General features: G+C 42.1%; 1 protein-coding gene across 1 annotated transcript in view; it reads right to left on the bottom strand.

The window, feature by feature from the left end:
• LOC126556733 (uncharacterized) overlaps positions 1-13,277 on the bottom strand; it is a 119,557-nt gene that overhangs the window by 64,112 nt on the left and 42,168 nt on the right. Inside the window, exon 2 of the mRNA XM_050212201.1 lies at positions 6,110-6,242. Within this exon, the coding sequence (XP_050068158.1) occupies positions 6,110-6,242 (133 nt within the window). The remainder of the gene's footprint in view (positions 1-6,109; positions 6,243-13,277) is intronic.

Below are 13,277 nucleotides of genomic sequence, written 5' to 3'. Positions count from 1 at the left end.
CTACATATTGGCACGTTCATGACCATTTAAACATTTAGGTTAGAATTAGTACAAGTATGATTATTGACGACGATAAAAGAAGCAATACGCGCAGCAATATGAAGTAATCGATAAGCAAATGCTTATCGGGACGCTTTACATATTTTCATTTTATTTTCTCTTACTGGAAAATTTGCACAATTCACACAATGAAGAATGTTAAACATCGTGTATACGAGCAATTTTTTCAATTTGCTAGAACAAAGAAACGATTTGGTAAGCCAAGCAAATTAAAAAAGAAGCCCAAACTTAAACGAACTGATAGCAAAATATGCAACATAGATTTATGGAAATATTTTTTACAGATTGCTAAATATAGTTTAAGTTTCAAAGCCTTTTTCTTACATCAGCCTTTTGCAAGATTAACATTTTTTAATCCACTGCTAATAACACTGATTCCATAAGCACAATGAAGTAAAATAAATTTACTTAATTTATTTAAGAATTTAAGTAATATATCAATAGTATGCAATGAAAGTTTATATTGGAAAAAATCATCATCTTCTTGTTTTTTGACAAAATAAGGAAAAAAGCAAAAAATACTAGTCATAGAAGTCTTCAAACCAAAAAATAAAAGAAACAAAGGAAAAAGAAATGCTGTGATGCTCTAATCACTTTTTGTATTAGTTACATTACTCATTTCTATTTTTAAATTTCTTTACTTTTATCTTTGCATTATAACAAATTAGTTTTCATTCGTTTCAAACTCGTTCATTTGGCTTACAAAATCAGGAGTAAAAAGCTGAGTACAAAACTCGCCTACGCGGACAGTTTTAAGTCTTTGTAAGCATCGTAAGCAAATCAGCATCTCAATTTTTACATCCTTCTGTCATTCACTGCAAATTACCCTGATTTAAAACGGATCACTTACACAAAACGCTAGAGTAGCATCACCATTCGAGCCACATTAAATGAGCTCGTTCGTTCATTCCTTCCCTTTTTTCACGTAAGCCTGCCGGCCCGGCTCCGGCTAAATGGCTTACGAGTGTCCTTCAATCAGACCGCTTAAAGCGAAGGCCCCGAAAGCGCTGATTGCGTCAATCCATCGGATCCACTCACCTGGGTTCTTGGGCGTTTTATGTTTTCGGTTTGATTTCGAAATCCATTTTTTGTTACGCATCCGTTTTCAACAACACGGATAAACGTCCGTTTCTTCGCCACTCGCTTCTTCCCATTAACCAGTGCATTTGTTTCCATCAATATACGCAACTCCTTTAATAAGGACTCCAAGAATCGAGGTTTTGTTCATTATTAACTGTCTTTTGTGTGTGTGGCGTTGCTTCTTCAAAACAACAAAAAGAAGACGCGGAAAAACTTCCTTTTGAAGGAAAAATCGTTCCTTCAGTGAAAAGCGTTCGAAGTGAGAAGCAAAACCAACGTCGAGTGCGCCACATTCGCAGCACGATACCAAAAGACGTTTCGGCGAGGGAAAAGAAAAACGGATCAAAAAAAAAAAAACGGAACGAAGGAAACAAAATCAGCAGGCGCAAAACGTTTTCAACAAAACCCATCCAATTTCCGCTCATTCCATTTGCCATCAAACGATTTTCCCCTGCGAGCAGGGATGGTGAGGCCCGGGCGATGCTTCCTGCCAGCCAGCCGGCACATAAATTCGTACGCCGCCCGAAATGTGTTGTCGAGGCGGAAGACGTAACGAAAGAAACGAATAAAGTCTACGGGAAAGGCGAGTAATGCTTGGCTGCAGAAGACCGGCAAGCAGATACGGGGTGCCTATCTCTATGAAGAAGCACCTTTTCGGTTTTCCCAGAGCAAACTCCTACATGTACCGTCTTGAGCCGAACGTTTTGAAGTTGAAAATTGTGAGGACTCCCATCTTTAAGGAAGTCCGTTCGGGGCATGATGATGAAAAGTGTAAGCCCTCGAAAGACGAGCGAAAGAAAATAAAAACGAACGATGGAACACACAGCAAAGTGCCTTGTTGAATCCATTGCAAAGTAAGAACAGGAGGAAGAAAATTGAGAAAATGGCAACAAATTGAAAGGAACTTTAATGAAAACGCCTGGCCCCAAAAACGCACACTGAAACATTACCTTTCATGCCAGGTTCGGTCGGTTTTTCGGAGGCATGATTTCGGATCATTGTTATCGCAAATTAAGGAAATTAAAAGCAGGTGGGATTGAGGGGCAGGAAATCCGATAATAGGCCGGAATGGAAAGAGGAAAGCGAAAGGTAGACACCAACATTCTCGGAAAGAAAAGTTGGGGCTTTATGCAATGATTGAGTAAAAATCAGCCAAATTTGAAAGATGATGTTCGTGGGAGGATTTTCCCAAAAAGCCTTGATGTTGGCAGAGGTTTTCTCACCCGTACCAGAGGCTGCTAGGGTTCGGTTTTGCCCAACTTGACCAATGGTGGGAGAAAGACAGAAGCTGAACCTGACACAAGCCCGAGGGCATCGGGTGCGATCGTACCGTAAGGATACGGACAGGCTTTTATCAGTGACTGAGCGTGTGGGATAAATTTATCGCACTTGAAAGTTTCGCTACGTGTTGGCTTTTTTTTTCGCTGGCCTTCGCATGATACCAGATTTCTAGCATGGAGAAGCTGTGGGCGTGTGTGTGTGTGTCTATGTGTGAGTTTACATGTAAGTCGGCGTCGTTATGATGTTTTCTGTCCTTTTTTTTGGTTCCTTTCGCAACCTTTTCTCCGGAGGGAACATATCTTGCAAGGCGTTCGGTATTGCGAACCGGTGGAAGATATCCGCTTCCCTGTTTCGGTGCCCAATTTCCGCCTTTTTCCACATCCTTGCCGCATTGTTCACTCCAGTCCCGTTTGTGGATGACTGGCCTACCTGGCTGGCTATGTGGTTCGAGGGAATGGTAGAGTAGCGAATGGTATTACTTTCCCTGTTGTCCAGCGTTGTACTGGTGCAATTTGATCTTCTCAATCGGGGTAGCAAGGACATGGGATTAGGGATAAATGTTCCTATTTATATTCCAAATTGACAATATAATATCAATAATCCTTTCGATTCTGCCCGTTCGGTTACGTCAGCAGAAGGGAAAAGAGACAAAAAATATCCCGCGGGGGGAGTAGATTGGTGCCCCTTAAAAATGGCCATAAATGAACCGTTGCGTAACGACGAACATATAAATCATTTATGTTACACCGTAGAATGGGACATGGAGGATGTGGAGTTGTATCCTTCGAGAGTATGTGACCATTGATCCTTTTGGGGAAGCAGTTTTCGTACATGGAAACGATTTTTGGAAGAGTGTCGTCTTGGAACAGTTGCTTATCATCGTTAGATGCTTTCTTATGGAAACGAGGATTTCTAGCGGTGTAAGAATGATGCAAAGGGGCGTCCATGTATCCCGCTTAATAGTGCTTTATCGTTTACGTAAATCATTGTAAGGGATACCCGTGAAGCCTGTAGAAAACGAGAGTTTAAATCGATAAATTTGTAGATGTGCTCATGTTTGCCCTTTGCTAAAAATGTCCCTTAAAGTACTAACCGGTACGAAGCATAACTTTTGAATCATAATATTTATCAAATCATCTCGCGAACACATCCTGTCTGTCTGTTTGTCCGTCAGCCTGCTGCCTGGGACGCTGGGGAAAATAAAATGTGAACTCTTAATGGAAATAAACCAGCGACAGACGACAGACAGCGTTTCTCGATGTCTCTTTCGCCTGCAGCAAGATTCGAATCCAAACGATCACTTTTTCGATTTCCTTTCCCGGCAAGGGTGTGGTGGTTTGCGGGGGTGCCAGGAAATGCTTTTTACTGCGCCGCTTGATGGTGATCGAAGAGGTTAAAGTTTCTTGTATGGTTGAGGACACACGAGGACAAGGCGAAAACGCCTTCTTCCTTCCACATCCTGTTACGTGACCATATTCGGCTATGGAAGGAGTAAAGCAGCGAGGCATCTCACGAAAGAGGGCTAGTAAAAAGGTAAAGGGACACACATACACAGAGAGATACACACTTCCGTTCAGTAATCGGTGCATGGTGGGGTTTCGGTTCCATTCGCTGAAGTTTGTCAATAGACATAAATTTCCGAAAATTCTTAACATTTTCGGGTACGCCGAGTCCTTCCCTGCGGATTTTTCTCAGAGCACCAGCAGTGTACCCGAGCAAGGTTGATGAAACAGTGAGGAGGAGAGATTTATTTTATTGGCCGCGAGAAGGATAAAAAAGGAATGAGTTGGTCAAAGAAGAGAGGAATTTGAGCTATCCTTTTTGGATAAATTTTAAGAAGAACCCTGATCCTTTGGTCGTATCTGCATGGAAGGAAGAATTGACAATTTTAAACCGATTCAGCCGATGTTTACATCCTACAAGGAAGGTTTAATTTGAGAAATTGTTAGCAATAATTATGTGAATTATTGATTTACTTAATGCGTGTAACTGTCAGCTCAGTAAGACCATCGTAAGTAACTAGCGCTTAATATTTAATTTTATCAGAAAAACTGTAAGACCTTCCGCGAACTAGTATCTTCTCTTATTCCTGAGTTCCTAGCAATAAGAAAGTAGCTTTGCTCTGCTGGTTTATGAAATATTTATCGCATAAGTATACAGCGCTATCGAAATGAAGTTTTAAACATAAAAAAGATTGCAATTTAAATTAACTTTTGTACAGAAGCAGATTTTTGCAAAATTGTTAATTTACAACAACAGGACCTTAAACTACCATTTCCATTAACGCTTGTGCCACGAAATTGAAAGCTCCACCGACAAAACAATCCAATGTCGAGCAGTAGTACCATCTGGAACTTTTGAAATCGTGTGATTTGTCTTCCACCGTAGATTAATTTGGTTTGGTTCATGAATCCAGCTGTGGTTTCGAGTCGAAATTAGGCCACAAGCTCAATTGGATGTGAGAGACAGAAACGTCAACGGATTGTGGTCGTCAGCCGGTTTCGACGCTGTTGCGACCAGCTCTTCGACCCTTACGGGACACCAGTGTGGCCGAATCCGACAGTAAATCTCATCGCGTGATGGGATCATGAATATGAAGTTTTGCGAGAAAATCGTTCCACCCGTATTACCCGGCATCGCACCTTTGACAGTGAGAATCGTGTGCGGATGTAGTGATTGATTGACGCAAGGATTAGCGTGTGGCAAGCACACGGGAAGGTGTGATTTTCTGCACAACACAACCCGATACTTATTTGTGCGAGTGTGTGTGTGTGTGTGTGTGTGTGTGAATGGAAGGATTTTCAGTGTGAAACAGTTTTCCACAAATATACTCATGCAATGGAGGTGCACCAGTTGCAAAAGGTGTCGCTTTGGTAAGGGCAACCAGTGTTAGTAATTATTTTTCCTCAGCGCAGCCGACGCGGACAGTGAGCAACGGATCAGCAGGATTTTATTCGGTGCTGTGGTATTGTTTTACTGGTGGCTTACGAATGAAATTTTCGCTATTCCCAACGCGACATCCGGACCGGACGGAATGAGCAAATCCCTGCGTGAAGTTGTTTCGTTCGTTGCAACTAAATGGCGTAGTTTGGGGAGCGCTAGAACGGACAGCAGTGATTTAACGAGTTTCGAGTTTGGCAGTGAGGTTTTGTGCTGTTGTCGTTCTTGGAGATGATTATCAAAATGTGTTCGAGATAATCACATGCAATGGGACATCGCAGCAGCAAATGTTATTTGGTATGTTCGCGCGTTGATCGCTCACAGGATTATTGCAAGTGACGCGTTTATTACGGAATGGACAACTGGATGCTTAAGTTGAGTGCAAAACATTCTGAAAATTTTTGTTTCGTTTTTAGATAAGATAAATAATTTCAACTTTGTTTACCAATGTTTTGATGAATGTTTTAATACCATGAATATCTTAAAATCATAAATAAATATTTCCGTTGGTGGAGAAGGAGAAAACAGGAAGTTATTGAAAATTGTTGTTCATTAATGCTATCAATGATATTATTTTGTTCAGGTTTCCAAACGGACCCGTATCGAGAACACAAGAAACTTCCTTAGTTTTTGCATTTTTCGCATTGACAGCTAGTCACACTTATTTCCAATTAATTTTCAGGGTAAATTCCGTAAAATTGTTCGAACCCGGAAATTGTGGCTAAGAAATTTATAGCCATCGACTTACCTGTACAATGGTTTGCCGGCACTTTCCCGAAACCAAAGCACCATGTACACACGATCGTTCAGTTCCTCCGGTTCGATGTCACACGGCAAGGTTGCCGTCCGTCCGAGGACCGCCTCAACTGTCACCGTAGACACTGCGAAGTGAGAAGCACAGAAAAAAGAAAGCACAAGCTCGATTAATACTTTATGGAATGTAAGAAACTCGGCTCGTGCAAGGCCGACGTGTCGGTAGCTTCGGAAAGGGCAGTGAACAATTTAATGCTTTGGTTCGGATCTTTTTTTTGGGTGGGTTTATATCGAAAATCAATAAATAGTTAACCTTTAAATCTGAAACCCCTCAAACGAACGCAAAAGAAAACAAGTCTTTCGTGTGTATTGTTTTTGTTGCTTGCTTTTTGTCACCGACCACAACAATTCCGTTTGATCGCTTGTTTTCCAATTCCAAGCTCCATAGAGAATTCCTCCATCAACGCGCGCGTTGCATGGCCGTTGTAGGGTTGGTTGGATTTCGTTCCGTTTGTTAACAGAAGCCAATATCCGAAAAGCTGGCATTTTTCTCATCTTTCCACCAAAAAAGCTGTCCCAACTGCCGGGGTTTCCGGTTTCCCGGAAGGACCGATTTTGGAAGATGCCTGTGAAAAGGTTCCATTCGACCATGGGGGTGGATCAATGCTTCTTACAATTCACTAAATCGGAGGACCATTTTCTTTCTTTATCAGCAAACCCGAATCCGAAACGAAATAACTATGAACCACCGCTACCCATCGGATGTATGTGAACGGTCCTACCGTAGGCTTCGCCAGATTGTCCAAAGTTCATTCGTGTCCTTTTGTGTCGGTTTTTTTTTTAGTCCTCCCGATTGCCGGGGAGATAAACGATGGTGGACTGATTTTTATTTTTATTTGTGCGTTTTTTCCTATTTTTCTCTTTTTGATGCTCCCGGCAAACAATCACAATGGTCCCCTTGTCTGTGCTGTCAGCCCAGAGCACTGACACGGTTTTCTCATGTTCGTCCACACATTCGTGGTCGTGGTAGCCGTTCGTGGTGTTCGGCGACACCGAAATCCCGTGAATCTGAATGGTGAAAATGGATTATGATCTTCATCTTTTCTTTATTGCGCTTCCCAATCCAATAATGATAATAATAATAACAATAATAATAGTCGTAAAAGTAATAGTGAGTCAGCAGACGGACGGTGAGCACGTTCGTGCCCTTTTTGGTCACGAATTGCAAATTCTAGCCCCCCCTTCCCCTAACGTTTAACCACCGAACGCCGGGGGTTTCCAGCAATGAGACAAATAAAACTGGGAAATAAGACAAACAACAAAAAAAAAAGGGTCCAAATGTGTTCACCGGGAGTGGTGTACCGGGACGAGCGTTTTTTTCTTTGGCCGGCTCGATGGGTCGAATGGTATGCGAAACGGATTCGCCGTTTCAAAAACCCAAAGCTGCGGTTGAATGTCATCCGTTTCGATGACTCGGCATCGTGTGCTTTTGGGTTTTGGGAGGAGAGATGTGTTTTTATCAAAGGCAGGACACAGGACACACGAGACGATAAGGATAAAGCAGAAGAATCGCAAATATGTATGGATCAATAGTTCCAAGATAAAACTTGCTCGCGCCCTTGGGGGTTGGAACGGATATAGAGAGGAGTGGCTGGGTTTTGCTCGCACCATCCTAGCGAACGAAGCTGTGATGTGTTCTACAAGTTTTTCTGTCTCTTTTGACCATGAGAAGCTTGTTGGGTGGAATTCGGATAGCGCTCGTTCAGCTTCGCAATGAGGCGTATCGGTTACATTTGTATGATTGCTTCTGACGCATAATAGAGTAATTAATCACATGGGAACAACCAATGAGCTTTCTGATGAGGAGAAAAGTTTCGTTTGAATACTGTAAAGCTGGATTTTTAACTAGTTTACTTATCACGTTCCATAACAAAGGTCTGGAAAAGACTTAAAGAGTTGGGTCGTCCGTTGTCATTTTCAAGACGTATCGAGCCTACTGAAACCTACTGGATCTGAGTCGTTGCATCCTAGTGAGCTCATCGTATGACTCTTAGAGCTTGTCCTAGTGGAGGCTCTCCACAGTTCCACATACATGGAAACGAAAATTCTTCTAAGCATCTTTCTTTCGATCAGTTTTAGACAAAGTCTATATCTTAGACTTCACCTGATTATTGTTTTGAATACGAAGATGTTTTTTCGTTTCTTAAAAGTAAAAGAAAAGTGAGCCCATAAAAAGAAGTTAAATTTCTCGAAATATTTCCTCAATATCATTCCTAACAATTTCTGAAAATTACCTTTTTTGCCAGAAGAAAGATTAACTGACCAACATCCCTGATGGGCACAGTTCTTTTAAATTGACAGTTAAAAAAGTAGTAGCCACTCCTTTGTAAATTTACCTCCCGTCCCATGTTAATTCCACTCCCTCCACAAAGCTCTAAAAGCGTTCCGAAAACCAAAGCAGCAGGCCGAGAAATACAAATTAACATTTCACTTTCGGCCATTCCGTACTTCTTGTACCATCCGCTTCGGAGTCCCCGAACTCGTCCAAACCCATTTCACATCCAATCAAACAGCAACCAGAAGGATTATTTACCCCACCGGTAAAGCTTTTAGACATCGTCGTATCCTTTACACCCTTCCGGTTCGGGGTCTTGCGGAGGTTTCCGCACCATTAGAACACCATATCCCTTGGCCGGCCTGTCCCGCCTTACATCCTCAACACTCGTTGCTTCGGGCAACGTTCCCAGTTACGGCGAGAACAAATAGTTTCTAATTAATTAAAACCGCTTTACCAGTCAGAACACTCCGGTACCGGTGTACCGTACGGAGCGATTCCTTCCCCCAAACCAACATCAGACCCTCGCTTCATCAAATGGGTTCGAAATGGCCTCGGAAACCCTTAAACTGTGAATGGAGTCCCTTTATTGAGGGCATCGGTAGGCTGTGATAGAGCACGCGGTGGATGGTTTGTGATAAGGGATGATGATGATGATGATGGTAATGGGAAGAGTGGTTAAGGGGCTTGCATTGATACATATTTATTTTTTTTCGTATGTCTCTCTAGGCCTGTAAGCGAATGTTTTAGTATCCGATTTTACGATCACAACCAAATAAATCATTCCCGTTTTCTCTGTGCCCACTGAGAACGAGGAGCGGAAGAACGAGATACCACCTGCTTGACTGGTGCCCAACTTACAAAGTAATGCCACCTATCCGCGCCACATAAAATAACGGTATAATAATCATCATCGGTGCGCCATTGTTCCGGAGTCAGAGTCAACAAGCGGTTCCAGGGTGGAGTTACAATTTGTTGCGTGCAATTTAATTCGTTCGATCGAGCGAGCGATGTTTCCTCGATTTCTGCTCCACACTAGAGAAGGGGCACATGCGTGAAATCAATCTGAGGGCTAAGGAAAATGGGGAAGGAGGTTAAAAATTGGGTGATTGTCTTTATTTGAGGTGCACGAAAACAACAATTGACGAGGAATAGATTGCAATTTTCCATTCATTATGCATTAATCCAACTTAGTAGCCCTTCTTTGCTTGCAGTTACTGGGGCATATGATCATGCAGCATATTTTGTTTGGATGCATTGACAAATGAAAATGTTACGAATGAAGTGTTTTTGTTAACTTTTAATAAATTGAGCTCCTCCAAGAAACTTTGTTCGATTCCACTTCCAAGAACCTGTCCGGTAGAAGGTTCGACAGTTAGCTGGGTGTTTAGCCACAAGCGCCGTATGCTGTCATAAACAAACATGTTCGCCTTTTTTCGGCTGTACCGTTTTGTTCGTCGTGTCTACGAAAAGATTACGAAAGATCTTGGAAAAGAGGTTTGGTCTAGAATTCTTATGATCACTGCATTGGTTTGTAATTGAATGTTCAATGTGCAATGAACGATTTGTTTTTCATCAGAAAGACATTTTTCACAATCGTCGTCAGCCGCTTGAATTTGCCGAATTCCGGGAGATTATTAAAAGTACAACTGGCTTGCGTTTAGTCGTTAAACATTAAACATTTTCGCTTTACTCGTAGCTCGTAAATAAAGCATCTCTGGATATTCCCCAGAGGAAGTTATGCAAATCAATACCATTTCAAACATTTAGTTTCTGATCAACAGAAGTTTAGATTAAATTTGTAAGGTTTGATTCGTTGTTGGAAACAATTTAACTTCTATTTTATGGGAACCACTACTCCATTTCAACTGCTAAACTATTAGATCTCACAATGTATTATCCATTGCATCGTTTTATTTTTTAGTACCTTTACTTCAGATAGCTTTCACGAGTCCATGTTGAAGCCATATCGTTGCATTCTGGTCCGAAAAATGTATCGCATTACACTCCCAGCGGTTATTAACAAAAAAAAAGAGCATATTGCCAAATGCACGACGGCTGGGTGTGATCCTGCAGATCGAGTGTTGGTTTATGATTGAACGTCAAACTCATCATGCCAAAATTGATAGTTCATCAAAAAAGGTTTGCATCGATGCCGTTCTTTCCTTCTCCAATGATTCATCCCTACGATCGGACCAGCTGCCCTACGCTTCCCAGACACCAACACCGTTTGGGCTGTGAGGCCAGGGTTGTTATGAACGGAGCAGGCGACCATTTTCCCGGTACATCCCGGACAGTATTTCGGTTCCTCTTCTAAAGTGGTCGTGGCAGTGGTTGGGCGAAGAGAAATCCCTTCGTTTCGATCAAATTGATGACCGTGATCGTTCTATCAGAAATTGATTCATGTGTGGAAATTGGATTTTCGCAGTAGATTGAACACATAACAACCATCACTCACACACAACAAAACACGGCACATGCTGGCCGGATAAGCGCACATCGTTTCACCGTTCGCTGGCGCCCAACCCCCGCAACGGCGCACTCCATAGAACCGAAGGGAACCGATGAAGCGAAACCAGCAAACGGCAAAATGTTAACAAGTCTCTTCGACCGGTTCCGCCGCACACCATCCGCCTCTCCGCTTTGCATTGTCGGGGCAACGGTTTCTGGCCATCGAGGCGGTTTACGATTTCCAGGTCATCCCTAGATTTATTGTGCAGATTTTTGGAATTAACGAACTTAGATTCGCAAAATCCAATATCTGTGCACCGCTCGTTAGTGCTGGCCAAAGGGGAGCTTCTCTGTATCTGAGGTGAGTGTGTGTGTGTTTTGCACGTGTGTATATTTTTCATAGTTCATGCTGACGCTCTTCCCACACATGGTTGAAAAATATGACGAGTGCGATTGGGAAGTGGTGTAGCATTTTGAGTGGTGGTTTGGGAGGTTCTTTTTTTAGTTTGGGATTGTTTTTCTCCTTTTCCGATGCGTGTCAGCGTCACGGGCTACGGATGGATTGGTTGTTCGTTTTTTTCCTCTCGCCCCGAGCAACTTGTATTGAACTAACGAATCTCACAGTAAGATACTGTTGGCTGCACATGAACACACGGTTTCAGCTGGTTGTTATTCGTGCATATGCACATATTCGATTAGGGAATATGCAAACAGTGAATTTCGAGTGTCAGGCATCCGTCTGAACTTTTTTTTAATGATCATATTAGCTTGTTTATTTTTGAAATATGAAATTATTATTTCATAAAGTAGCGATGGAGTTTATTGCTAGCACAAAGTTAAAAATCTAATCCAAACGTGACGTGTTAGGTTAATTGTCATGGATTTTCGCAAAGCATTTTTTCGGTTACTCATAAAGCAATATGTGTTTAAATTCAATTGCACTATTAACACGGGGACAGAAAACTTTTTTATTGTTTTGATAAAGAAAGTAAATTGCATAAACCAGTCTCTCATTCACTTTATGTTAGTTCTATAAAGCGTTAAAGGAATATAATCAGCATTAAGAAATAAATAGCAAAACTTTCAATTATGCTTTTTGCTCTTATTATTTCAAGGTAACTGATAACATTACAACAATAAACTTGAAACTACTTTTAGCCTTAAATTACTCCATAAAACCGATCATCACGAATCAAAACCATCGGCAGCTCCCAAAGTTATCAATTTCATGACCTATTTTCATCACTCGATCGCATGCTATCGAGTAATTACATCCAATGTGCTTCAATTAGCCAGTCACATCGGAAATCAATTTACGGAAAACGGGCAGAGTACAAACAAAACAAGAAGCAAAACAAAAACCGTCAAAACACAACGCTGGTTTAATTTCCGTTCTGGGCGCACTCGTTTTTCCCTTTTCTAATACACGCTAAAAAATCGATCGAAATAAGTTTATCGATAAAATTCACTTATAGTTCAGATAAGCGAAAGCAAAGACAGAAACTTAACTGCTTGCTTTTTCGGGGTGCCGCTGGCTTGCTTAAACGTGGGCAAAGTGAATGGAACAGAGAATGAAAAATAATTTCACACAATTTGCAATTTAAAAGAGAGGGAACATTTACGTATCATTAGCCATCGCTTGCGCGCATAGTTTCCCGAAAGGAATGCGCTTTTCCTTTGTTCAAAACTATTGATTTTTTGTTGTTGTTGTTGTAGTTGTTGCTTGCATGCTTTGCTCTAAGCCGGCTGGGTAAGGCGGTTTGGAACGCAACGAAGAATGTTTCACCCTCGCACTAGTGGCGGCTAATTTCCGGAGCATTTTTCTCGTTCCGGCGTGCTGTGCTGCTTCCATTCCAACGCCCTGCTTTGGACGGTGGGCCACAACACCAAAGGAAATAACAAGAAAGCCCGTCCGACCGTCCGTCGGAACACGGTTGCCTTTCATCCTATTCATATTTATTTTCATTTTATTTAAATTTCCTTCCTTGCGGGTGGGCGTACCCTTTTGGACCACCCACCATCATCCATCGTACACTGGCCTTGTGCTGCAGACGGTGTGTAGGTTTTTTTTCTGTGTATGTGTGTGTGTGCCTGTGCGTTAGCACCGGTTTCTTTTTGCGCGGGTATCTTTTGCGCTTTTCTCAACCCTTTCGGTGCTGGTACTGGGCCGGTTTCTTGGTTTATATAAATCTTTACCCTGGTATTGGGTAGTAAGTGGGTGGTAGTGGTGGTGGTGGTAAATGAGTTGCTGTTGCGAGCGAAGGAAAAACCGCAGCAAACGCCTCATATGGCAGGTGGCTGCTAGGACACGTTTATTGTGCTTTACAAGTCCAAACCACAGCGGCATCGTTTTTCCAACGGTCGACATTCTCCTATT

The sequence above is a fragment of the Anopheles maculipalpis genome, chromosome 2RL (assembly GCF_943734695.1).
Source record: "Anopheles maculipalpis chromosome 2RL, idAnoMacuDA_375_x, whole genome shotgun sequence".
NCBI classification, from domain to species: domain Eukaryota; kingdom Metazoa; phylum Arthropoda; class Insecta; order Diptera; family Culicidae; genus Anopheles; species Anopheles maculipalpis.
Note: the sequence above shows the minus strand (reverse complement) of the source record. Positions and strands in the feature narration are given on the sequence as shown.